At 33.7% G+C, this 27,988-nt stretch overlaps 3 protein-coding genes and 1 non-coding gene across 6 annotated transcripts; 1 reads left to right on the forward strand and 3 right to left on the reverse strand.

The window, feature by feature from the left end:
- Nucleotides 1-4,533: 4,533 nt before the first annotated feature.
- Nucleotides 4,534-12,049, forward strand: LOC105129426 (phosphate transporter PHO1-like). 3 transcript variants are annotated; one of them, XM_011031484.1, is made up of 16 exons: nucleotides 4,534-4,696; nucleotides 4,729-4,829; nucleotides 5,463-5,546; nucleotides 5,843-6,065; nucleotides 6,718-7,054; nucleotides 7,399-7,447; nucleotides 8,410-8,481; nucleotides 8,796-8,925; nucleotides 9,379-9,499; nucleotides 9,824-10,073; nucleotides 10,245-10,349; nucleotides 10,453-10,497; nucleotides 10,612-10,764; nucleotides 10,883-11,161; nucleotides 11,245-11,381; nucleotides 11,489-12,049. In XM_011031484.1, exons 1-16 carry the CDS (start codon nucleotides 4,546-4,548, stop codon nucleotides 11,577-11,579), a joined length of 2,328 nt encoding a protein of 775 aa, XP_011029786.1. In that variant the 5' UTR covers nucleotides 4,534-4,545; the 3' UTR covers nucleotides 11,580-12,049. The 3 variants fall into 3 exon arrangements, with proteins under 3 accessions (XP_011029786.1, XP_011029784.1, XP_011029785.1); XM_011031482.1 differs by lacking the exon at nucleotides 4,534-4,696 and having other exon boundaries at nucleotides 4,802-4,832; nucleotides 5,466-5,546; XM_011031483.1 differs by lacking the exon at nucleotides 4,534-4,696 and having other exon boundaries at nucleotides 4,802-4,832; nucleotides 5,466-5,546; nucleotides 11,474-11,528.
- A 640-nt stretch (nucleotides 12,050-12,689) lies between these two features.
- Nucleotides 12,690-16,938, reverse strand: LOC105129427 (long-chain-alcohol oxidase FAO1-like). Its single transcript, XM_011031487.1, has 4 exons — nucleotides 16,831-16,938; nucleotides 16,492-16,719; nucleotides 16,002-16,274; nucleotides 12,690-14,589 (listed from the first exon to the last, which is right to left on the reverse strand). The coding sequence occupies exons 2-4, from the start codon at nucleotides 16,717-16,719 to the stop codon at nucleotides 12,856-12,858; spliced, it is 2,235 nt and encodes a 744-aa protein (XP_011029789.1). The 5' UTR covers nucleotides 16,831-16,938; the 3' UTR covers nucleotides 12,690-12,855.
- Nucleotides 16,939-20,419: 3,481 nt separating this feature from the next.
- TRNAE-CUC (transfer RNA glutamic acid (anticodon CUC)) lies at nucleotides 20,420-20,492 on the reverse strand. Its single transcript has one exon. It is a non-coding gene; the product is annotated as a tRNA-Glu (tRNA).
- Nucleotides 20,493-21,772: 1,280 nt separating this feature from the next.
- LOC105129428 (uncharacterized) lies at nucleotides 21,773-26,519 on the reverse strand. Its single transcript, XM_011031488.1, has 4 exons — nucleotides 24,755-26,519; nucleotides 24,225-24,274; nucleotides 23,610-24,176; nucleotides 21,773-22,502 (listed from the first exon to the last, which is right to left on the reverse strand). The coding sequence occupies exons 1-4, from the start codon at nucleotides 26,327-26,329 to the stop codon at nucleotides 21,971-21,973; spliced, it is 2,724 nt and encodes a 907-aa protein (XP_011029790.1). The 5' UTR covers nucleotides 26,330-26,519; the 3' UTR covers nucleotides 21,773-21,970.
- Nucleotides 26,520-27,988: the final 1,469 nt, after the last annotated feature.

Below are 27,988 nucleotides of genomic sequence, written 5' to 3' on the forward strand. Positions count from 1 at the left end.
GAAAAAAGACTCCATAACTTATTAATTCATAAAGGTATAAATGAAAACATTACTATTATTTTTTTATAATTATAAATGAAAAAAATATAGAATGTTGTTTTAAAAAACTACAAAAACCACATCACATTTAAGGTTTTAAGTATAAATTACATATATATACTATATATAATATAATGATCCCTTATAATCAAAACTGTAGTGTGATATAATGTATAATGAAAAATTGGAAAAACAATTATTTTGATATTTATCATTCTTTCAAAGAATTAGAGAATTAGAAAAAAAAAATGAGTTTTCAAGTAAACAACTTTCCTTTTCAATTAGTAAAACATTTTTTTATATTTCTTAAAAATAATCTTAAAAAATAGAAAATATTCCACAACTAGACATAATCAAACAACCAAACATGTTAGTCTCGCCTCTTCCTAGTATCTTAACCCTACAAACGAAGCCCAACTAGAACTTCGCTCGATTAATTCCAGTAAGACACTCCGATTAACATGCTTTCCCTTGATGGCTCGATGGGCCGGTTGAGGAATCTAGGTGGCGGGCCAAATAATTAGCCTTTTCACGGCTGATTGCTGGGAGTCGGTACGTTTGCTCCTTAGTCCTTGTCTTTCCCTTCGTTTATGCTCGAAATTGTTAGTTTATGATGATTTTAAAAAGTATTTTTTATTTAAAAATATATTAAAATAATATTTTTATAGTCATTGTAAAAGAGATTGATGTAAATCCTTTGCTTTGATTTCATTAATTTGGCGCTGGATGAGGATATATATATATATATATATATGACACCATTCACCATCTTCTATATCTGTTGCAATTATATATAATGAAAACAAAAGATAAAAAGGAGGAGGAAATCTACAGGCATTCATTTCTTTTTTAACACTACTCTTTGTCTTTGAGGCTTTTCTTTGATTTTTGTCACTAGCTTATTCTAAAAGATTTGATGATTTTAATGATGTTTATTTATTTATTTAATTTTTTTTATTAATATGAGTATTCGGATTAGCTTATGTGTATTTTAACTAATTTTTTAGACTCTAAAATTAATAACTATATATTTTTAATTACTTTAAAATTTATAAAATTTAAATTAATCATTTCTCTCTTAATTATTTTTATTAGTTATGTGTGCATACGCTTTACAAATTTATATTGTGATATCACCAATCAAATTTCAATCCTAGCTATATATTTATTCTTCTTTCATCCTGGGTTATAAACTAGGTTCAATGGATTCGTTTTAATTAATTATCATGATCAGCTTCTTATTTATTTATTTGGATTTTCTCTCATTCTTTATTATAATAAAGGATATGGATTTGAATTTTATTTACAAAAATGAAATATTTATTTCAGTTTTGATGCATGTGTGCTTAACCCAATTGAATTAAAGAGACCCGTCTCCTAAGAATTAAATCGACTTCTTTGGTATGCAAGCTATATATAAAGTTATTTCATGCACTAAGATTTTAAATTGAATCAAAGGACTCCTAATCATTCATTTTATGAACCTTACAAATGTTAAAATCCCACTAAATCCTAGAACTAATTAAATTCATTAAATAAAGTTCCAAAAAATCATATTAATATACTTTGGGGCGAAGCAAGTGCGCACGCATCCTCCATTAAACAAGAGTAGCGCCGCCGCCTATGTTGTCCGAGCAACCTAATTAAACAAAGAATTAATGGTGTTACCAATGGAAATTTACCTAATTAGCATGTGAGAAACGAGATTAATTAGCCTTGCTTGCAGATGGACAAGGATTTTAGATAACTTATATTACTCTTCTATAGAAAAAACAGATAAACACGAAGGAGATGGTTGAAAGGCGCGGACCAAATAGCAACCCACGTTTAAACAACTGTAATTAAGAGAAGATTGCTGCTCTTTGGCCTCTTCCTCGTATTTTGAATTTATTTTTTGGTTAAAAGTTATTATTTTTGTTTTTAGATAGTTTTGATGTGTTAAAATTAAAAATAAATTAAAAACAAATATTATTTTAATATATTTTTAGTGAACATGAACATGCTAAACTACGAACACAATTTGTACTCAAATTTGCATCTAACCCACCTCCCCTTTCAATTTAAGCACGCTGGCTTGTGGGATTTGCCTGGGAGCCAGATCAGAATCCATTTGACCAGAACTTACCATATGCATGCATCCCGCCCTTCGTGAAGACAACAATTACTGGATTATATATATATGGACTCGAAAAGTGACCTTGTTTCTCCAAAACAATACCTATTTAAGCACTAAACTAAACTAGAAAAATATAATTAAACGACGGAGAAGTATTAGAAGAGAACAAGCCACTATTAACACAATACGAGATATGAAATTAAAGAAAAAAAACATTTGGCATTTGTTGGATATGAATTATTTTTTCTTTTTGTTGCAAAAAAGTAAAACTACACCGATCAATAAGCTATTAGATTCTAAAACTTCTTGTTGATATTTCCAAGTTATTCCATGACATATAACCATGGCATATATGGGCTATAATACATGAAAAATTTATCCATTATCATAGACACTTCTACCTAACCAGTTAATCATAGTACCTTCTTACCCAGGCTCTGTTGGCAATTCAAAATTAAAATCAGATCTTGTTGCTCTAACAAATCTTAAAACCCTCAGCAACAAACAATTTCTTATTGCCACGACCATCAGTAAAACCAAGCTCTCATAGACAATTAAATTCCTTAGAGAAGACGAGAAATAATGATATTTATGAGTCTCTTGAAAGGTGAGTGTCATTGCAATAACTATTTATAAAGCTGTTATTTCAGACATACGCCTCGTAACTATTACGAGATGGATATATGTTACCCTAACCGTCATTCCATGCTAAATTTCTCAGGACCCCAAGAGTCAAATAGACATTGTACTAAGAGACGGTTAACCAAAATGTCTCATAGATTCTAGGACATCCTCTCAGGTTTGACCTAACGTGCCGTCCAATTTCTGAGCCAACCGTCACATACAGCCCTTAAAAGGTTATGTAACAGTAGTATCCCAGGAATTTTATTTTTGGGCTGCATGCCCCGAATTATGGGCAATCTTTTAAGGCTAAAGACCCTTGAATATGTTTTCTTCACCGAAAAGGGCCTCCCATATGCAGTCCACTGATCTAATAAAATGTGGGGACTTGTTTCGGTGGGGGAACGCAAAAGGGACAATGTTCCACCGTCATGAACACTCAAAGGGAGAAACTACCGGCAAATATGGCACCGCAGTTTACTTTTTTTACTCAGCAAATCCACTAGAACCAGTGTATTTGTCCCTTGTACTGTATAGAACAACTTCTCAACAGTGCTCATCGGATCTCATGGAGCCCCTCAATTCTTAGTTGGCAAACTGAGAGTATATTCTGGCAGAGAATCAATCCGCGTGTTTTAAACGCGCCGAAGAGCCACTGGTTGAAACTTAATGTTCGAAACTGAGTGTTCTATTAGGAGTTTGAAACTTAATCAATCTAACCGAGTCGATTTCCATTGTTAGACGAACGAAAGATCTGAACTATCCTCCTACAGACCAGATAGTGCAGAAGATTCAAGACGGAAGAGTATAGGGTCAGCTGATCTAGTCTTTCGATCACTTAATTAGAAGTGAAGATCAAAATAAAAATTAGGAAGCATATACCTGGTAATTATATAGAGATTAACGACGAGGGCCAGAAAAGAAAGAGCCTTATGAAAAAGAGCTCAAAAGAGATCACAGGAATGACGATAGAAAAGCGACAGTGGAAAATGAAGGAAATTAATTTTTAAAACGAAAGGCCAAAATTGATTTATGCAAATGAAAGGAAGAGCACAATGATTCCACTTCGCAGGGCCATTAATGGGCATTTGAGTCAGACATATATATATATAATTCAAGATTTAAAGGGGTTTTTTTTACTGTGATGATAATTATTTTTTAATTTAAAAATATATTAAAATATTATTTTTGATTTTTGAAATTTTATTTTTAATATTAACGTATTAAAATGATTTAAAAATATTAAAACAATAATTTTAAAAATTTCTATTAAAACGCTATACCAAACAGATAATTAGACTGGTTCTTTACGTAACTAAAACAATAACATAAAGAGTTTGAACTCGTTAGTAAACAGAACAAAAGTATAATAAATGTCTTTTTTTATAAGGAGGACGCAAGATTAGGGTTCAATTCCTTCGTTGATATGTCCAGGAAAATTAATATCATGGTAGTCATATTGATTAACCTAATATGAGTTCTCAACGTGTCGACACCCAATGGAAGAGGATCTTTACCCTTACATACACCGAAAACATATTTTACCTTTTTTATTTTTCAAGTTTCACCTCTAACTAAAAAAAACAATCTCACTTCATCTCCCCCGACGTTTCTGTAATTTCCTCTTACTATATGTATATATATGCACACGCACACACAAATCTCCCTAATCCCTCCAGCACCCTCAAAGGTTCTCTTCTCCTCCCTCCGTCTTCCTTCTCCCTATCTCTCTCTCTCTCTCGACTTCCTTTCCATTCAAAGAGAAGAAAATGGTGAAGTTCTCGAAAGAGCTTGAAGCTCAACTAATCCCAGAATGGAAGGAAGCCTTTGTAAACTACTGGCAACTCAAGAAGCAGATAAAGAAGATCAAACTATCACAAAAATCCAAACAACCCGAACAAGTTCTTGACCATGAATTTGGTCTTTCCGTAAATCCAAACAACCCGAACAAGTTCTTGAATTTGGTCTTTCCATTTTTGATCCCATTCGCTCCCTCGCCAAAAAAATATGCAGCAAGCTCTTCCACTCCGATACCGAAACCGAAATCATTCAGGTATTTGACAACTTAAGAAGACACACATACACGCTTATATCACGTGTATATTGGTGTGTGTATTATACGTGTTAATGTGAAATCTTGTATCTTCAACCTCATTAAGTAGTTACATTGGTCTTTCGAAGTAAGCTCATTAATGTATAAGAAGCGGGGGTTTCGGCCATTAATGGTTTTTTCCAGTTCACAAACCGAGAGATCGGAGTGTTCTGAATAGTTTTTTTATTTCTTCTTCTTCTTCTCTTTTTTGGACCAATATTAACAAAGCAAAGTGGCATCAAATTATTCAACAAAAGATTGGTAATGGTTTTACTACTGCGTACGTAAGTGGCAGCTCTTCTTTTCCTCAAACCCCCACTAAAGATTGGTAATGGTTTTACTGTTGTTGGATATGGCACTCGAGCGAGTCATAATTAATCCAGCAAGTGCGGTTCCTTTTTGGGTTTTTTTTTTACCACCCAGTTTTGTTATTTTTCCAATTCTCTCACGAAATCAAGGAAACGGTTATGTAGGGTTCTTGTAGTCACGATTTTATTGTGAATAACATAGAGAAGAACAAGGACTCAACGAAAGTTTAAAAACAAAAGAAAATAATAAATGAAAAGGCATCAGTTTTTCGGTGGTTGATTACAGGCGAGGAGAAAGAGCATGGAGGATGGTGATGAAGAAGTACTGTACCAAACCGAGCTTGTTCAATTATTCTCCGAAGAAGATGAGGTATATATTAAGTGGTCGCATGGCCCCAAAAGGTTGTATCAGACTTGACTCACTAGGTTTTATATAGCTTCCTAAGTTTGTACATATATTTTAATTCATTATATTCTTTAATTTAGTTTATTTTCTGTCATTTGCTTTTTTGGCACGGATTTTCTCATGTAGTTTGCCAATCTTTAATCAAATTAGTATCTTTGAGAATTAATTATGAATGATTAATTATACAAATTAGGAGGGGAGGAGGCATTTTTACAGGTTATGATTTCTTTGTTTTTGTATCTCTGCACTTCATATTTTAGGTGGCGGTGTTTTTTGAGAGTCTGGATGGAGAGTTAAATAAAGTGAACCAGTTTTACAAGAATAAAGAGAGCGAATTTCTTGAAAGAGGAGAGATACTTAACAAGCAGCTAGAGACTTTGCTGGACCTCAAACGGGTTCTCAACGAGCACCGTCGTAAGCCGAATGCCGGAGTCCTTCCTCTTTCTTGCTCATCCTCACCACCTCGGAACTCCTTTTGTTCTGGTAACGGTCATTTTTCTTTGACATAAAACTAATAGATTGGAGTAGATACAATGAGATTGAGACCACACCGTTGGAAAGTACGTGGAGACTCAAGGAACTTGGGTGCGTTAGCTAGCCAAGTAGGTGGGCAATACATAGACGTGGCTAAAAGGGAGATTGTGAACAGTTGAATCAATTAATGCTCTCTCTTGTTTATTTATGATGATGACAAACTATATGGCCAACAGGATACTTTCCAGAAATGGAAAGAAGCGAGACGGATACCAGTAATCCATTAAACCAAGAACTAAAAATTGACTCCAATCATTTAATTTAATTTACATGTGAAATCGGATCTCTAACTTGTAGGCCTTTGGCATACGAGAGAGAGAGAGAGAGAGAGAGAGAGAGAGAGAGAGAGAGAGAGAGAGAGAGAGAGAGAGAGAGAGAGAGAGATGAAAATTTAAATGCAATTAGGCCTAGAATTAGTTCTGCATGCACGTCTGTAGTTTCTTAATTGCAAATTATGAATTTACTTTTATTACCAATATTGTTTTACATGCAAGCATGGCAACGGTTGATCACTACACCAACACGAACAATCATATATAAAACAAGGATTTAATATGATTTTAATTTGTATACATAACGTTTCCCTAATGTTATTACGCAGAAAGCGCGAGTAGATCAAATGAGACCTCTGGAGATTCACAGATTGATGAAATCATCGCAGCAGTACTGGAGAAAGAGGGCATCAATTCGGCCACAAGAAAAAAAACAAAGAAAGGGAAACCTAAGATGGCATTGAGGATTGGCATTCCTGCTGCTGCACCAACAAGAACGATCACGGCTGTAACATCAATGCTGTGGGAAGATTTGGTTAATAACCCTAAAAATGAATTAGGTGATGGAGATTTCATTAATAGAAAGAAAATCCAGTGTGCTGAGAAGATGATTAGAGCTGCATTTGTGGAGCTCTATAGAGGCCTTGGTCTCCTTGAAACTTACAGGTTCATTTTCACTCCAATATAATTCCTCGTCATCGTATTATTTTGTCTCATAATATCCAGTCTTTTAAGAGAGGACTGCATGTCTTCCACCACCTAAAAATATTCTTCGTGCATCGACATTTGGATATAAAATATTTTCTATTGATTATACAAAGTCCCAATTCCTAAAATCGACGGACAGATCTGCCATTCCACTTCATTCATTTGAACAGCCACCTCAACGTCGTCACAGTAAGGATTGATTTTGGATGGAAAATGTTGGGGTTTAGCTAGATACTGCTACGAAGATAAATATTTTTATGACCTTGCATATCTTGATATATAAGCTTACCTATTCTTGGCAGCTCATTGAATATGGCGGCCTTCACGAAAATATTGAAGAAATTCGACAAGGTAAGGTGGTCTTACCTCAGCTTTTCAGTATGTATGTTCATGTATGCGTGGAAGAAAGACGAGCATTCTATATTCTAAAAACGAAAAGAGACAAGAAGAAGAAATTAACTTCTTTTTAGGAAAACAACAAATTGTGTTAGCCCCCCACTTGTAAACCATATCTCAATCAAATTAAATCCCTATTGAGATGATACAGCTCTTCCTGTGTTGGCTTACAAATAATTTATCTTCGCTCACGCCTTCTTCAACCCAGCCCTCTAATACCTCAAAATTCTGTTAAACCAATATTTTTCCTTTTTTTATGATTGAGAGATTCCATTAATCAAAAGCAACCGAAAAGAAATACAGAAATGAGATATTAAAGTACGTAAAATAATTTTTATGAACTAAAATTAAAAAAAAAATGATAATTAATTATGTTGATATTCTAAAAACTGGGTATAAAACAGTTTCTCAAAAACATTATATTTTGAAAGAAATAGGCTTAATTAAAGATTTTAAGTTTATATTTAGCTAAAATAACATCATTTTGAATTTAATGCTATTCACTGAGGACTTTAGCGATTTTATATATATATATATGTTCCTCACATGAAGAATGTGAGACCACCAAATATCCTTACCTAATTAATGATGATGTAATAAAATTAAGGGATTGGAGCATATATTTTTATTTTTTCACTTCTAAATATCATCAATCGCTCTCCATCTTTTACCTATCCCGATCGAATCTTATATCTCCTTCTACATAAATACTTTATAATTGGACTCATCATCACTAGTAGTGAAAAAAAGAACAATATATATAATTTATCATATATCAAGTCATTCTTCTGATAATCTTAACCATATAATAGTGATGAATGCAATTTCATATTATCTCACTATGTCATCTGCATAAACTTCATGAGTTAGTACTGTTCATAAAACAACTGAAACTGGGATTTTTCACACATCAACAGGTATCTAATCAACAAGCATCAGCAAGCTATTTAAAAGTAGTGAAGAGATCCCACTTCATTAGCTCTGATAAGGTAACAAGACATTATCATTAGTTTTTTCATGTAGAAAGATGCCTTGCTGTTGTGCATATGGCACTCAGAATTGCATCCTTCGCCTGCACATGATCATACTTCGGTTATTCTTCACCGACTACCTAATGTCTATACCAAAATGCACGTGGCAAGGATATGGTCCAGCCATGTTCTTTTTGTATGCATGATGACTTCTGGTTAGCCCTCCACAAATATGTATTTTGCATTTTGTTTACTCAAGCACATTTGTAGAATGGGATTAATGGTTTTCTGATAAGTATTAATGTGCAATGTTATACTACTTGACTGATAAGGTTGTGAGACTAATGGATGATGTGGAGTTCATCTTCACAAAGCACTTCGCCAACAATGACAGGAAAAAGGCGATGAAGTTCCTGAGACCCCAGCAACAAAAAGAGTCTCACATGGTTACCTTTTTTGTTGGTAATTTCTCTTTCTCTGACACACACCGACAATAATCTTTACCAACTCTCATCACTTCGTTTAATTAAGTTCATTGACAAGGCAAATCCATTTTTATTTATTGGTAGGGTAGACATACTAGAGGAAAAAAAGCTCACAAGGGTTAGTATGAGTGGTGAGACTTAACCTCGGATTTTAGAAAGTATTTTTTTTATTTTAAAAAAATTCAATTAATGTTTTTTATATGATTTTTCATCAAATAAAGATCAGCCTTTCGGTCAAAATATGTCGCTCACAAAAATCCCATGGTGAAGAAATAGTCCTGGCAGTGGCCGCTAATCCTATTAGTTCAAGGTTTATTAGTGTAGTTAGAATAGGACCCACCAACCATGTGCTGCCAGTACTGTTTCACGAAGATTCATGTTTTTTTTATTATTTATTGATGTTTTTTTCTTTTGTTGTTGCTTATTGCAGGATTGCTTACTGGTTGTTTTGTATCACTGTTCAGTTTATACGCAATCTTGGCACACTTGGCTGGTATTTTTAAACCAAATTCTGAAAGATCATACGTGGAAACTGTCTACCCTGTTTTCAGGTGCTTATTATGAACAAATCTTTAATCCACTTAGTAATTCTTCACATAAATTCTACATGGTTTTTAACTAGTGATTTGAAGAATCTTTTTAACCAAAAAAAAGAAAGTTTGGAAGAACTTAATATACATGCCTTAATGTACTAGATGACTAATATGGAATTCCTTGTAACTGGATTGACAATAAATGAAGGATTTATTTGAGAAGTAGGATAGTGCAAATTGTAAGCAACGAAGCATATCCTTGTTTTTATGTTTATACTATCCAAGATAGGATAAGATATGATCTGAATCTGCAGTTGATGGACTAACTGTGATGTTATGCAGTGTCTTCGCCTTGTTAAGTTTACACTTGTTTATGTACGGCTGCAATCTCTTCATGTGGAAGGGTACAAGGATCAACTACAATTTTATTTTTCAATTCCAACCCAGCACAGCCCTCAAGTACAGAGATGCCTTCCTCATTTGCACCACTTTCATGACCTCCGTGGTAGCAGCAATGGTAATCCATCTTCTCTTAAGGGCTAGCGGTTTTTCACCAAACCATGTCGATGCCATTCCTGGGATTCTCCTCCTAGTAAGTGTTAATGGTTCCTGTTAGTAGCAAGCTGTTACAAGTTTTCCTATTCTGAACCAGCATTGAATATTTGCTCAAGCAGAAGTCGTTTTCCTTGGAAGCTCATCAGAACTTCAATTGAACCTCATATTAAACTAGAGATTGGTGCTGATATTCACATATATTTTTCAGATTTTTATTTTCGTGATCATTTGCCCTTTTGACATCTTCTATCGTCCAACTCGTTATTGCTTCATCTCGATTATACGAAACATATTCTGCTCTCCATTTTACAAGGTATATATCACACTTGTTTATTTTGTCGAGCATTATAAGAATTTTTCAGTGTAATGACCCAAAATTCTGTTTTTTGGTTTTCTTGATTACAACATATTTGCAGGTTTTGATGGTCGACTTTTTCATGGCAGACCAACTTACTAGCCAGGTGATTTCTCTTAGCATATAATTTACTGCTTAAAGCATTGAACGTCTGTATATTCTTTCTCTTGATTTCAATTAGCTTGTGTCTTGCCTAATCTTCCTCTCGATTTTAATACAGATTCCATTGCTGAGGCACATGGAATCCACAACTTGCTACTTTCTAGCTGGAAGTATCAAGACACATAGATATGAAACCTGCAAATCCGGAAGGCTATATAGGGAGCTTGCTTATGTCATCTCATTTTTGCCCTACTATTGGCGTGCTATGCAGGTATAATTCCCCTTAACAACTACACATTTTTCTTTCAAAAATGTATGATCATTTATTTTTTAGTCACTCAAAGCCAAATTCTTTATCTCCAACTAATACATTTTCTTGTCAACGAAAGTGTGCAAGAAGATGGTTTGATGAAAGTGACCTTAACCATTTGGCTAACATGGGGAAGTATGTTTCTGCCATGGTGGCAGCTGGTGCGAGGATAACTTACGGTAGGCAGGAGAACCACCTATGGTTTGGTATAGTCCTGGTTACTTCTGTGTTTGCCACAGTCTATCAATTGTACTGGGATTTTGTTAAGGACTGGGGCCTTCTCAACTCTAAATCCAAGAATCTATGGCTAAGAGATAATTTGATACTAAAGAACAAAAACGTCTACTACATGTCCATCGTGAGTTCTCCCTCCATTTAAATCCTATTTCATTCAAGCGTTAAATGTGGAAGCTCTTAACAGATTGAGAAATTGAATTGCAGGTCTTGAACATAGTTCTTAGAGTTGCTTGGGTGGAGACTGTCATGGGGTTCCGCTTCAACATGGTTGAGTCACGTATGTTGGATTTTTTATTGGCTTCTTTGGAGGTAATTCGACGTGGCCACTGGAATTTTTACAGGTACATTTTATTTCAATCTTTACTTAGAAAAGTTTATGCGAAGAGCTTTGTGGTCTCTAGAGGCAAAATATCTATCTTCTAACATTCGTCAGAATGTGTTGAAACAGGTTGGAGAATGAGCATCTGAATAATGTTGGCAAGTTCAGGGCGGTGAAAGCAGTTCCCTTGCCATTCCGCGAGAGTGATTCTGATGGCTGAGATGTCCAACCATCAAAATGTATAGAATTTCCTTACAAGTTCATTCCAGGTACAGTTCCAAGAAGGCTGACATAAATGGGCCATATGGGATCCACATGTTATAAAAAATGTGTGAGTCTCCTTGTCATTCTTCACAGATCCAACTGATTCAGTGATTGTAAAGCTTTGAGTGTAATGAAGAAAGCGAGCATCAAGTTTACTTGGAATTATTATCTTGTACAATATCGGGAATTCTGACTTCGATTTGATGATATGAACGAAACGGATGTCTTCGACAAATTTTCATTTCCTGTAGTGATGACTTGAAGAACATCCATTGGCAGCTAAAATATCCCCATGACTCGTCTTATATGTTGAGAAGTATAAATTTTGAAAAACTTGAGGCAGCCCACAGCCCTTTCAATAAAATGGTTGCATTGAGTTGGATGAAATGGATAGACAGCCCCAATGAATTTGAAGCACATTGAAGATCAAGAGGACAGAAAAATTAAAGGCATTTTTTAAAGTCAAAATTTATAAAACAGAAAAATTAAAGGCATTTTTTAAAGTTAAAATTTATAAAAAAAAATATAATATAAATTATATCTTAAAATTTTATTTAATAATTTAAATTATTGAGTTGAAATAGTTTGTAAATATGATATCAAAGTCTAAATAACTAAGTGGTCACAAGTTTGAATCTCATCATTTCTATTTATTTAATAAAAATTTAACACAAAGTAATGTAAACCTGTACAAGTTTCGAGTTTAAAAGACTCATTTAAAAAAATATATTAGAAAATAATATAAATTATATTTTAAAACCTAGCCTATCACTTTAGAAAATATGTTATAGAATAATATGAATTATATTTTGAAATTTCATCTAAAAATTTAAGTTCACACTATTAAATTGAGATGATTATTTTATAAAATTAAAAACATTAAAAGAAAATCCTTGGGTCAAAAATAATATAAATTATATTTTAGAACCTAGCCTATCACTTCAAGAAATATGTTATAGAATAATATAAATTATATTTTGAAATTTCACCTAACAATTTAAGTTTACACTATTAAATTGAGATGATTTTTTGATAAAATTAAAAATATTAAAAGAAAAGCCTTGGGTTAGAGAAAAAGTGTTTTTATTATTAATAATGCGATGTTATTGCAAATTTTTGGCAATTGAGACCATTACTAATCAAGTCTTATAATTTGATTCCTGCTGAAACAAATTATTTTCTTGGACAAGTTTAGGATTAACAGGATTCTGTAAGCTCTAGAGGATTGGTCTTTAGTCTTCGCGTAAGGACTCTGCTATTTTCTTTGAGAGACAGTAAGCAGTGGACTGGATTGTGATCATTGGATTAACACCCACAGCACTTGGCAAAACACTAGCGTCACAAACGAACAGGCCTTCTGCTTCCCAACTTTCTCCATTCTCATCAACAGCACCTTCTTTTTCTTTAATCCCCATCCTGCAGCTCCCCATTTGATGGGCTGAGGAGTAAAACATCCAGTCCTCTTCCATTGACAGTGCCCCCCCGGTAGCATAAACTGTGTCCAAAAATTCCTCCAGATCCTCTTTTTTGATCCCTCTACATTTGATCCTCTGCCCATCGCTTCTATGTGTACCCACTTCGACAGCTCCCGCTGCTACTAAAATTCTCAATGCCTGCCGCAGCCCTACCTTGAGATTGTCTCTGTCCGATGCATCTAATTTATAGGATATCCTTCCCTCCGTCGTAACCTTTCCAGACCCGCTGTCTCTTATTATTGTTATGAGGTGAGCAGTTCTTGCATACTTCATCATTCTGTTCTTCATGTCATGCCCTGACACCCAGGGGCATAATACAGAAAATGAAGAAGGCCCTAATCCAGGGGTTTCTACAATTGCCCTTACATTGGAGTCTCCTGCTACCACTTCATGAACTGCTGTGATTATTCCACCATCGTATACTTTACCCTTGAACTCTGAATTTGACTCGGGAAAGTATCCCCAGGCCATTAGGACAGGGTGTAGATGAAGGTTCCTACCTATATTCTGATTCTTCAACCCACTAGAGATCATTAAAGGCGGTGTCAAGAGAGCTCCACATGCTGAGATTGTTACCTTGGCCTCAATTTGCAATCTTGTTATGATGTTACTGTTTATAATTTTTGCGATCACTCCCAAGCACTTCTTTTTTCGTTTACCTAAGCCCTTGTTCTTTTCCAATAGAAATCTCTCTGCTTTGCATCCTGTTAAGATCACTGCCCCGTGATCAACGGCATCGACCAGCCATGTACGATCAGTCCCTTTCTTCTCTCCTTTTCGACAACCATAACCACAAGAGCCACAATAATGTCTCTCTGAGGTATTTCGTGGGACGGTTTTGACGGGAACACCAAGGCGCTCACACCCTTTTCGAAGTACTTGATTCTGAAATCCTTCCACTTTACAATTCTCTGTAACTCCTATTCTCGCACAAACAGTATCCATGGCAGAAAAATATTCAGGGCTTCCAAAAAGTGGAATTTTCTGGTTCTTGGTCCATTCCTGAAGCACAGAGTTTGGTGTTTTGATGGATGCTGACCAATTAACAACAGAACCTCCTCCAACTGCTGATCCTGCCATAATTATCATCCCTGCATCAGCACTTGCAAGCAATCCACCTGATTCGTATAGTTGAGCTATGGAAGGGCCTTCCAAGCCAGAATAATCCGCAGCAGTAAAGTAGTTCCCTTTCTCGAGAACAAAGACCTTTTGCCCAGAAGCTGCAAGAACAGCCGCGGCAACTCCTCCACCACAACCGGAGCCAACAATAACAACATCACATTTGATTTTACAAAGGTTCCTTCGAGGATCTCGCGTAACTTCTAGGCCTTTTTCAGTAAGAGAGCGGAGAAGGGTGGAGTCAGTTTCTTGATTCGTATCTATCAATCCCTTTTGAAGGGGCCTCTCCTTCGAAACCTGGTTTGGATTTTCATCAGTGCCTGCACAATATTCAATGGCTTCCCATGCTGGGTTGTCACCATTTTGACCAACCTGTAGAAGCAGATGAAGTTGGAGATCTTCAAGACTTGAAATAACTGCTACTGTAGAAGGGGGTCATTGTAACCTTTACATCTGTGATTTACCCAAGTGAGAAACGAGTGTAGTGCATGATTAATTGTTTGGATGGAGTTGGTTGGATGAGTCGGTTTTTATTTTTATGGAATATATTGTTAGGGTTGTTGTTGGTACTGTATAGCAATCATAAAAGCTATAATTAAATGGGGCAGCTAAGACGTCAATGTTATGTTTCTCGGTCGAATTAAGGATGACATATATGTTCCAATTCAAGCTGTTATACGAAAGGGAGTGATCAAAAACCAAAGTATGACTATTACTGATGAATTAACGGATCGGAGCCGTGATACATTTCTGCATAAATTAGCAGGGTGAAGAAATGGACTCTTGCTATCAGGACTGCCTACACAAAATCACAGCAGAAAATCTTCATTACATCCTTTAATCATATCCAAGATTGCATAGAATTGAAAGAACGAGAGAAAAATGGCAATGTGCAGTCCAAAAGCCTTTTCCTTACACTGAAGGCAACAACTCCATTTAGCAAGATGCTTTGTCGGTGGAGGTAAAAGGAGAAGGAGAAGTCACTTGTTTCTCTCTGCTAATAATAGAATATCCCACACAGAATCGATCCTGGATAGAGATGTGTTACCGATGTGTCAACCTACGATTAGTTTCTCTTTCATTTTATGCCTGTCGTTGTTGTAAAACAAGTGGAATGGCTGGCATTTCTTTTGGCCATACGCAACTCCAACCGCTCACTTTTCATGAGGTGTTTGGCAGTATATTATCAGTTCTTTTTTAAAATATTATTTATTTAACAATAAATAAAAAGAATATTTGTATTATTTTTAATACAATTTAAAAACATAAATTTGTTTTTCAAATTAACGCAAGCTAAAAAGTTATTTTTAATACCATCCAAATAGCAGCACCCAAATAACGCAAGCTAAAAAGTTATTTTTTAAGGTGTTTGTTTCTAAATATTTAAATTTTATTAATAAATCTTCTCCAAATTTGCCGTTAGACTCATTCCGGTTTAGATTTGTTTTTTCAACTTTAAATTTAAATATATTTTCTGGTTAATTTTTCGTATATCAACTAGATTTAGCTCCTCTTGAGTCTTGATTAGATCTTGAACTGGTCATTTATACCAGTACATGTATACGTAAAATAGCTAAATGATAAGAGACCGAAGACCAATGCTTGTGGTGATTCCCAAAATAGTATAAATGGGTAATTATTAATTACTATTAACTAAGAAATTATCTTGGGCGTCTATGTTTTATGCCTGGGATAAATTATTAGATATATTCCTGATAAATTATTTTTCACTAAATACCAAAGAACAAGGAGCATAGGATCTTGCAAAGTGATGGGAACATTACCCGAGAGAAGAAAACGAAGACGCACAAGACCTTGACATAAATGAAGGCAATTCTGATAGGTGTAAAAAACCTGCGTTTGAACCATTTCTGCAGAACCTTCTCCCTCTTATCCAAAGAGATGCTTGAAAAATTCTGAATGCAGAGCCATTTCTCCCCAAAACAAAGAGACCCGCAAAGCAAAAATGTACCCAGCCTGGTAGATAGAAGCCATAGAACCAATCTCACCAGGAACACGGCTTCTGGCAAACCCCTCTTCCTTAAAAGCTCTGCAATCTGTGCAAGGCAAGAAAAAACAAGAAAAAAGGCTGCCAATTTCAATAAATTCCTGTAGCCAATTGAATAGTTCAAACAATTTCTTTTTCTGGATCAGAAACTATTAAATTCATGAAACTACAACCGATTCAAGTTTGTTTCCTTAATTTGTTTGTGTTCACCTATAATTGTGTGAGACAAGAGAAGTTAAGAAGGGGAGAATATATCGATTCTAAACCTCATCAGGCACTGGCGTTTGAGAGGCAGAAGCTCTGTATAGGGCCTGCACGGCCTTGGTAGGTAGGTGTTGTTTTCCGTCGAAAGTAGTAACAGGTGGTGGCAGAGAAGGCAATATGGTTTCGCATAGACTAGCAAGCGAATCCATCTCAGCAGAAGAGAGCCCATGATTGTGCTTGCTCTCTCTAGTTCTCCCTCCACTCAACAAAGGATGGCACTCTCTTCTCATCTCTCCGTCCCCTATAGAGCTTCCCCTTCACGCAAACAGTAAGCGATGGTGCGCTTTCACTTTTTCTATGATGTTGAAGTTGAAAGGCAGCATATTATAATAACATCTCATCTCTCCGTCCCCTATAGAGCTTCTCCTTCAAACAAACAGTAAGCGATGGTGCGCCTTCCCTTTTTCTATGATGTTGAAGTTGAAAGACAGCATATTATAATAAAATTTGTCTTTGTACACAAAAGTAATTAATAGGATTAGCTTTCACCCAAGGTCTTTTTCTATGGGAAACTGGAAGAAGAAGAAAAAACCCCTCGAGTGGCTGTGTAGGAACGCACATGTACCTTTGAATGCAGCGTGCAAACTGAAGACTCTTCCGCGTACACAATATAGGAATTAGGTTAAATAACTTAATCTATCTTTTCATGTAATTGGGCTATTAGGCAAGTTTTCAGTATGATAATCACCCTTGATATATATATATATATATGGATAGATAGATTCTCGAGATTGCTTAGAATGCTTAGAATGCTTTGAAAAACATTTAGGTTTGGAATTAGTCAACCATTAAAATTTAAGAAAAAGAATTATATTATATTCTTGCGTATAGCTCAAATATTATATTTTTTTATAACGAAAGAGACAATTGTATCAATTTGAATATATAATTAATGAAATGCCATTTTAAGGAATTCGATATTATTTAGTGGCATAATTGATGCATGTGGTTATTTTCTAGCTGCATATTTTCGTGGTTTGTTATGTTTTATTGAAACTGATTTTGATGGGTTTAGTTGGCAATGAATGGTGTTAATGTCTTTGCTTATTCCCTGGGCAACCATGAACTGACCATTAATCCCGGCTTGTAATTTACCTAATTATAAAACCTGGATTCTTCTAGAGCTTTGCACTATAATCTTGTTAATCTAAAATCAAATTCAATTAAAATTATTTAATATATATATATATATATGGATAGATAGATTCTCGAGATTGCTTAGAATGCTTAGAATGCTTTGAAAAACATTTAGGTTTGGAATTAGTCAACCATTAAAATTTAAGAAAAAGAATTATATTATATTCTTGCGTATAGCTCAAATATTATATTTTTTTATAACGAAAGAGACAATTGTATCAATTTGAATATATAATTAATGAAATGCCATTTTAAGGAATTCGATATTATTTAGTGGCATAATTGATGCATGTGGTTATTTTCTAGCTGCATATTTTCGTGGTTTGTTATGTTTTATTGAAACTGATTTTGATGGGTTTAGTTGGCAATGAATGGTGTTAATGTCTTTGCTTATTCCATGGGCAACCATGAACTGACCATTAATCCCGGCTTGTAATTTACCTAATTATAAAACCTGGATTCTTCTAGAGCTTTGCACTATAATCTTGTTAATCTAAAATCAAATTCAATTAAAATTATTTAAAAAAATTAATTAGAGTTGATTCAGGTTGATTTTTACTTTAAATTAATCTTCCCATTAAATTTTATAATTATGGACATATACAAATTATTCTCTAACCAATCATGTCTCAATGGATAATGCTAAATCTTACCAAAAGATTTTTATAGAATTTAATTTCTAGCAAATTCCAAAGGTCATTTTTCGTTTTCTATAAAATTTATTTTCAAGACAAAGCTAGTCATTAACAAAATATTAAAAATAGTGGTAAAGACTAGAGATCACCCTTGTGAAATTGAGGTGGGAACTCCATTTGAAAAGTGTAAGGAAACGCATTATGTCTTCTCAACCGATGACTAGCCTGGTCATTAATAACAGTTAATAATTGTGTTCTTTCATGTCAATTTTATTTTTATATTTAAAAATAATTTTTTGAAATTTTTTGAAATTAATATTTTTTTAATATTTTTAAATTATTTTAATATTAATATCAAAAATAATTTTTAAAAAATAACCACGACTATATATTTTTTCAAATGAATTATTCTTTCAAACACATTATTGAAGAATTAAGTAAAGGAGACTAGGAAGACTTTTATAGTCTTATTTCTTCTTTATGCTGTGGGTTTAAAAAAAACAAAAACCGAAAAATACTAAGCCCACGCGCTTGTATTTGAGAAAGTCTTAAGCACGCAATTCTTTTTTCTATAGAGTGGTCAGCACGATCCACTGTGGACGCGACCATGTATTATTTTTCGTATGTTATAGGTTCTCCAATTGTTTTTCGAGAATTGTTTTGACAAGTGAAAATGACGTCGATACTTAGATAATAAGATAAGATTAATTAGCCAATCATCTAAAAAAATAATTATTTCTGTAGTGGTTATTTATTTAATGTTGTAATATATATAAGGTGCTAACGGTTTTGCAATCAAGTAAAGAATTTAAGTTGGTGTGATTTGTAATTTAATCATCACTTTCTATTCCATTTAATATTTTTCATTAGTTTTTTATTCACAATACTCTCTTTCAGGTAAACATTTACTGCTTGCAAAATACACATAATATAATATAATACTAGTATATTTTTCGGTGCTTCTTTTAACTTTTTTAAAAATGATTGAGTATGAAGATTTTTTGGATAATATTATTAAATTCAATCAAGCAGTTCGATCTTAAAATTTATAACTTAATTTTTACTTAGCTCAAGTTTGAAATTAAATAATATAAAAAATGATTTACAATAAATTATTTAATTTAATAAATTTAAAGACAACTTAAATGATAATAAAAAAAAACATGACATAAGGTTTGAAAAAACATTATTTGAAATCACGATAATTTATAAAAAAAATATAATATTAAATAATCAAATTATAAAAAAAATTTAAACTCATCATATATGTCAAAAGTCTATAGATTTTCTAAAATTTAATAAGATGTTTTTCTAATTATTTTTTAAATTATATAATAAAAAATAAACAATTATATAATCAGTTAAAAAAAGAATACTTTTCTAAACTTGTAAATAAGAATAACTAGAATTATCTCGTTAAACTCATAAATTGAATTATTAACTCTATAAAATTTTAATAACTTAATTTTTTTTTAAATATATTTTTTATTTAACTAATTCTTAAAAAAAATAGACTATACCATGAAGTTAAGATATTTTTTAGATACTAATCCAACACTGATATTTTATTTTATACTACAATAACTATATTAAAATAAATTATTTATTTTAAATCCCCATAACCACCATTAACACATTGACTAAATTAAAAAATTAATAATCAAAAATAAAAAGAAAACACACTATAGATTACTGGTCCACAGTATGACTAAAGAAACAGTGTTTTTCACCAAACCATCGTAACTTTATTTAGAATAAAAACATGATGCCTTTAATTTACCTTTCCGGACACACAGAAAAAAGAATCTCAAGTTCCTGTACAGTTCATCCGGAAATTATTAAATGCGTTTGTTTTTATGGTTCAAGTTAAAATTGAGGATAGGTAAAATTTAATTATGTATAAAACCTAATTATAAAAACTAGTTTTTTTTTTCTAATTTTTTTAATTTATAAATTTCATGCACAAATCTCAACCGTAAAAACAAAATAAAAAACAAACACAGCAGAAAGTAGACAGGGAAGTAGAGACGACAAAAAAGACAAGTGTTGCTACCTGGGAACCAACAGCCCCTCTGGCCGCCTTAAAAACCGCAGCTTGGGCCACCCAGAACTAGAAGAATAATCATGTGAATTACATTTGGATAATAAAATGGATATATTCCGTTGCCGGGACTTGAACCCGGGTCTCTCGGGTGAGAGCCGAGTATCCTGACCAACTAGACTACAACGGAAAGTTGCTTATGTGGTCCAAATATTTATATTTATATTTATATAACATTTTCCCTGAGTTTCTGGGTTTTTGAACGTTTTCGATTAATTGTGAAAAATATAAAAAAACATGGCAATTGAGCGCTTCAAGCATGGCTTCTTTCTTTTTCTTTATTATCTGACTGCACAGCGATATGATCTCAAAACGTGAAAGTTGTTAACAGTCTGCAATTGCATTGAAGAGTTTGAAATTTTTGCCAAGAAACAAACTACAAGAGCAATCTCCATGTGTTTCTGAAGAGAACTCTCAAATCTCTAACTTATCAACTCAGATTATAGGGTGGAACCTGATTACCAGTAGATCAAAGGAACCACAACTGTATTTCGATTTTCATAACCACTACACATTAACCACAAATTGACGTATGGGATCTTTTGACATCTGCAACTTGGGCATTGTTCGCGAGCTACGAGGGTATAATTTGATTATTAAAACTAGGATCAGCATCTGCAAGCACAGCAAAAATGAGATTAAAGGGTTTCTGTGGTCTCAGGTTCGAGTTCTTGGTTGCTCATATGATGGCCACCGGAGATTTACATGATCATTAATTTTAGGGCCCGTGGGATTAGTCGTGGTGCGCGTAAACTGGTCCGGACACCCACGTTAATCTAAAAAAAAAAAAAAACCATAAAATGTACTCCAACAATTGTTAGGAATATTTAGGATGAAAATAAATATGGTGTTGGTTTAAAAGTGTAAAAATATTATTTTTAAAATTTTTATTTGTTTTATGTAAAAATATCTTTAAAATACAACTAAATTCTCTAAACTTCTAAAAAAATAAAAAGATAAGATCAAGAAAAAAATATTTTATTATATATTTTTTCTGTATAATAATATATTTTTATAGACTTGAAACATAGATAAATAATTGTTAATGAAGCAATATAATTATTCATCAAACAATATGATTATTACTAAAATACTATGGTTATTCATCAAATATTATAACTATTTATAAAACATTATAATTATACATATTAAGTTTTAAATTTTTAATTCCAAATATTATCTTTTGATATTATAAATATTTTTATAATAATATTAAAAAGCTAAATAGAAAAATTTATTCACTGTAACTTAATTTTTAACATAATAAAAACTCACACTTAAAAGAAATATTTCTTTTCAATATAAAATAAATATTTTTTTTTTATTCATTTACAAACTACACCAATAACAATCACTAAGCTTATCCAGTTGCATCAACCCACTCCTTGTTTACTCTCTCTCAGGCTGGGGTGATAATGCTCCCTTTTCCAATATGCTTGAACAAAGATATATGAATGAGATATGTCCCCACGGTATTTATAGAATAGAATTCCAAATAAACATCAAGCATGTCATGTAATAGACAACAAAACATAAACAACAGGGCGTTGTCACATTCACGGTCATCTTTTCTCGACAAATTACATCAGCGGAAGGCAGGGACAGCATCTACAATAACCGCTTCCACAGTGCTGGACGATCTCTTGATACAAGGAGAGCACGGGATGCCAAGTAATCAAAAGAAGGGGAATATAAATCATCTGGCCCAATAACATCCTTGACCTTTTGAGTACTGCCAGTATCACCAGTGAGAGACTGTGGTGCGTCATCTTTTAAGGCATCAAATGCAAATAGCCCCGATCCACAAACTCCCATTACAAGGTTTGAGTTCCCCCAAACCTGTGTTATAGCTGAGTAATGTGGGTGAGCATTAGATTCTGGCAGAGAGTAAGTGTTGACTAGCCTTTGCTTGCGCATTGAGAAATGTTGCACCTGGGAACAAGGATGTTTCTTCCCTGCAAACCTCGTATTGGCACAGCCAATGTAAATCGAATCTCCACGACTGAAAACCGATGGCACATTGGCACCTATTTTCGGTATCTTAAGGCCTATGCCAGATGGATTGCGAAAGTCTAAGACATTTATAGAATCATGGGTGCAAAACACACCATCATTTCCTTCAGCTTCTGCAGAAGTTGCTCTGCGTTCAAAAGCCAACATGAGGACTGGTAAGAGAAATGTTCCATAGCTTCTTTATAGGGAGTTAATAATCAGAATAAGTAAATTATTGCATATATGGTATTAAGCGTGGTTTCCCCCTTCTAACACTAACCCCTAAAGTATATCGGCAAGTCAAAAAAAAAAAAAAGCAGAGCATAATGGTAGTGCAACTATCTTTATACATGATACAATTGATGAGTAGTAAATAAAACAGTTCAATAAGAGATATATGGAATCATTAAAGGAGAAAAATGAACAGCGGTAGACAAATCATATAATCAGAGAGCATCACATGGCATTATTTCCTTCAGCTCCTAGAAAGGTGACCATTTCATACGTTATCACATACTTTCAAAATGGTAGAGAAGTTTTCTAGAGCATCTTCACGCATTTGTTAATTAAACTCAACAGTTATTGACCTATTCAAACAACCCATTGCTGCTAGTGATTCCATGTGAGCGAAAGAGCAGAGAATGATCAGAAGACAAGCAATGTTAAATTTCAGAATCAGGGGTTAAAATACATTTAGGATATGCCATAAACAATGAAACCATGATGATGTTTGTCAAATTGTTAATTTGGACATAAGCAAGATAGCTCTTCAAACGTGTCACGGCTACAAAGAGCTACTCCTTTCAAGTACAAATAATGAAAAGGGAAAAAGATAAACCGCAGATAACATGAGGTGAATTGTAAAGAAAGGATTACGCTGATAATAAAAAATATATCTTCGTCATCTCAGAAGCAATATGGCTCTAAACATTTCAGTGAAGAAAAGCATAAAAATAGTCTGTCTAAACATTACAAAATTAAGCACCAATTTGATTTGAGAATCAATGTTGCAGATAATGTCATCACTTTCTTCAGCTTTAGGAACGAACTTACCAATTTATAAATCATGTCTTAAGATGTTGATGAAACCCTGATGTGGCTTCGTTTTAGATGTTTTTGCATTTGTGATGTGTAGTTACACAGAGAGAGAGAGAGAGATTTGTGATGTGTAGTTACACAGAGAGAGAAAGAGAAAGAGAGTATAATGACAAAGACCAGCAAATAGAAATGATTTTGAAGTTATCAGAGGTTTTACCTTTGCCTAACCCCACCACCCAGTTCAGCATCAGTGTTGATCACATGAAGAGCTGAGATTTTCCGACCAGACGAAGAAATAGACAACAAGGATTGAGGATTAACAGAGTTCACATCCCACACAGAAATTGTTTCTGCCTCAGCCACAACCACTTTTCCTCTGTTTCTCCACTGCAAAGGGCTTGAATAATCCATTGCTAGCACAGGTTTCTGCACCTCCCATTTCATTATTTGTTCTCCATCTCGAATATCATGTACTTTGACTACTTTTTGAGAGCTGGCAGCAGAGATTATAAGAGGTCCACAAGGTTTATACCACCATTGTCGAGTTTCAGGTGACAATATGCTAGACAAAGCATTTCTCCGAGATGCAGTATTGTTGGGTAAGGGACCAAGTACTGTTCTTGAGGCAGTGGTTCCTCCATCCTCAATGTGAAAAGCTCGCACATCTTTGGCATAGAAATCCCATGAACAAAAGCCTGAATCAAGAGTATTCCCAGCAGATGCGGCCACGACATATCTCCCCGAGCAGCCATCAGCACCAGGTGCACGAATCATCCAGCAATCCCTCCATAAATTAGGTGAGACTACTCCTGCACGAATCATCCAGCAATCCCTCCATATATTAGGTGAGACTACTCCTGGGGGTTTGTATACAGCCTTCTCCTGAAGCAATTATTAATCATCAGTGTACAATTAAGTCTTGAAGAAAATGCTGCTGGTTTGATTATGTCATTGTATGCATCAATCTGCTCATGAAGTTTATGATAATACACATTATCTGCATGTTACTTTGTTCACACAAACATGTTTGAATGAAAAGAGCAGCAGAGAGAGATTAAATGAAATATGCAGCAATCAGTAAAATCAGAAAGCTCAATGAATTGTCAGAAGTGCATCTATCTTTTATCCGAAAAGAAAATCAGAAACAAATGGATTCAATTCTTTAGGGAAAGGGAAGGAAACATGCATGAGATATTCGGGATAGTTAAAAATGTTGTCTTTACATTCTTTAGAAGTCTCTCGTTGAAAAATCAGGAAATAAACAAGAAGCATGTCAGAGAAGACCTGGGATGCTGATCAGTAAAAGCTCCAAGCAAAACGGAAGTTCAATGCCAAGCAGAAAATTATAGTTCTAGTACATACCTCACAATTTGCAATATCATAAAAAGAGCAGGACCCATCATCATGAGTAAGAAGAATTGACTCTCCCTCTGACACAAACCATCCTCCTGTAGAATTTTTCGTGCCTATTTCATTCACCTCGTAGAGAATATTATCTTCAGTTTCCTCGCCAATCATGATTGTATTTCCATTTTCCTGGTCATCGAACTCATCGAGTGTTTCGTCAGTTGTAAGAACAAGGTCCTCGCACTTGAGATTGAACATGTTTGAAGAGTCTTGCTTGCCTGAAACTGAACCATCACCCATTTCTTGGACCTCAAAAGACTCAAGACACACCTTTGCATCTCTCATGGTTACTTTTTTATCCTCTTTACCAAGGGAATACAAAAACTCGAATACTTTTGGATTCTCTTCAATAGGACCAGAAAACTTCTCCCCCGCCTTTAACTCGCATCCAGACTCGTGACTTTGACAACTTGCTATAGGTGCCTTAAGTGATGTTCGGTTTCTAAGCAACTTATGATGAGGAAAGAGCCTTTCTTCAAGTTCCTCAGTATTCAACCCTTTAACCGAACTCTTCACATCCTTTACCTTCTCACTTTCATTCTTCTCCACGACCACAGCTGTTCCAGTATCATTCCCGCCACTTCTTGATGTACCAGTACCCGCAACATTTCCCATTGCCTTCTCAATCCCCGAAATTTTATCTTGAATGTCTGATAGTATCACCTTGGACGCATCAGGGTTATTCATATCCAACATTTCCTTTGTCTTCTTAATGTCCGACGCAATCCTCTTCACTTTTCCTTCTAAAAAAGCCAGCTTATCATGAAGCTTGCTTGGATATTTGACACCAATCTTGCTTCCACTTCCTTCATCACTCAACCCCTTATCTTTCAGGTTCTCCAAAACCTTACATTTCGCAGAGGATTTCTCACTATACTCTCTAAAGCTATCAAATTTAAACTCAGGCTCAGATTTCTCTGCATGTAACTTATCGAATTTACAAACATTTGCAGCTTTTGAATCTAAATTTGAATCAAGCTCACTTGATTTTCGTAAATTAACTTGTTTATTACAGTTATCATTCAACAATTTAAGCCCGCAAAGTTGCTTTTTACTTTCTAATATTTTCAAATCATTTCCTTCACAAAGTCCATTCCTTTTCTTCAATTCCACACTAAATCCACCATTCTCTTTCAAACTCCTACTCCCATTCTTCTTCCCTGCACTCGACACCACTCGTTGACCACTCTCCCCTTTAGAAACCCTAGAATCCCTAAAAACCCTAATAAATCCAGATGGGCTTGGACTCCTACCTCTTGGCTCCGATGACGTCGACCACCGCATACGCCCTTCGCTACAATCTCCTACAGCGGCCTTGTCAACACGGGGCACCGGCAATACTGAGGGTTTCTGGGCCCGAGAGTTGAGCCTGGTGGGGTTCTCTTTGCCGGGGAGCCACCCTTTTATGGCTGAATTGCGGTTATTGTAGGAGGTTGAGTTGAGGGTTACGGTTTTGGTGGGTTTTTGGGCAGCTGTGGCGGCGGCGACGCCATTTCGATCTCTTAGCCGACGAGCTGAGGAGGTTGACATGGATTAAAGAGATTTGATAAATCAATAAATTATGGATATTTAAGGTTGTTCAATTGATTTGTGTACTAGAGAATAAACGGATCTAGTAGTAGTATAGATCTGTAATACTAGGACGCTATCATCACTATTACTTCTTTTGAAAGGGAAAGGTTATTTTGAGCGGGAAATGTATCCCATTTTCAGTTTTCAAATTTTTTCGGAGGATTATGCCTTTTATTTTATTTGATATTAGGGTTTTTTTTTTTTTTTCTTTGTTGTTGTTAAAGCCGCAGACCAATTTACGATCCGGTTAACTTGTTTCTCTTTCTATTCTGGGTTATTTTGGGTTGGAAATTAAAAAAATTAATTAAAAATTAACTTAGTTGACAGATAGGCCCATTAATAATTAAATTAAGACTCAATTTGATTTAAAAAAAACATAATTACATGATAAATATTTTAAAAAATAAATTTATAATGATCAGAGAATAATTAATGTTGTCATGTTAGTTTCTTCATGAAAAATGCAACTATAGAAAATAAATTCTAAGTATTTTCTCTTCTTTTTTGTGTGAACCTCAAGGAATAACTAATGAAAATTTTGTTTTAGCGCCATAAAAACTTTCCCATTATAAAATAGCATGTATTTAATGTATTTAAAAATATTTAGAGTGTGATAATGATTATTTTTTAAAGTATTTTTTAACTTGAAAATGCATCAAAATATTATTTTTTTATTTTTTAAATATTATTTTTTACATCGTCACATCAAAACAATCTAAAAACTCTGAAAAAAATTAATTTAAATTAAAAAATAAAATAAAAATTTAATATTTTTAAAAATATTTTTGAAACATAAAAACAAACAGAGTTTTGATTATTAACAACAGAGTTTTGAAACATAACATCATTAATCTTTGTTTCTTTTTTTCAACTCAATCTTAACAACAAACATAGTCTAATAAATATATTTATACAATATTTAATATGGTTGTGATTTGTGATTGTAAAGTGTTTTTTCACTTGGAAATACACTAAAATAATATTTTTATTTTTAAAAATTTATTTTTGATATCAACATATAAAAACGATCAAAAATTAAAATAAAAAAACAAAAAAAAGTTTTCACAAGCCTTCGTTTGGGCTGCTCTTCCAAATGAGGTAATAAAGCATGTTTATTTTTGGATTTTAAAAAAAAATTTGAAAAAACTTGAAAAAATTTTATGTGCTTTAATTTTATTTTTGTTGTGTTTTCCAATCATGTTGATATATTATTATTAAAAATAATTTTTTAAAAAATAAATAAATTATTATCTCAATATATTTTCAAATAAAAAATATTATAAAAAGCAATTACAAATTACTTAACATGTGATTAAACACTGTTATCCTTTATCTATCAATCACATGTCAATTAAACATACATGAAATATTTCATTAATAGTGATTAGTTCAGATTGTTCGGTGCTTATTCCCCTTGAATAAGATGTTGAGTTTGAATATTATGAGTGAAGTATATTTGGAAGAGTTTTGCTTTTTAGTGGGTTATCCAATCCTAATAAAATTAGTTTAGGTCTATTAAATTTTTAAATACCAGGAATTAAAAAAAAATACATAAGATATTTTAATTTATCAAAGTCGATTAAGATGAAATAATAATGTAATTTGCGGATATAATTA

This window comes from Populus euphratica, unplaced genomic scaffold (genome assembly GCF_000495115.2).
Source record: "Populus euphratica unplaced genomic scaffold, PopEup_1.0 scaffold18.1, whole genome shotgun sequence".
In the NCBI taxonomy this organism is placed as follows: Eukaryota; Viridiplantae; Streptophyta; class Magnoliopsida; order Malpighiales; family Salicaceae; genus Populus; species Populus euphratica.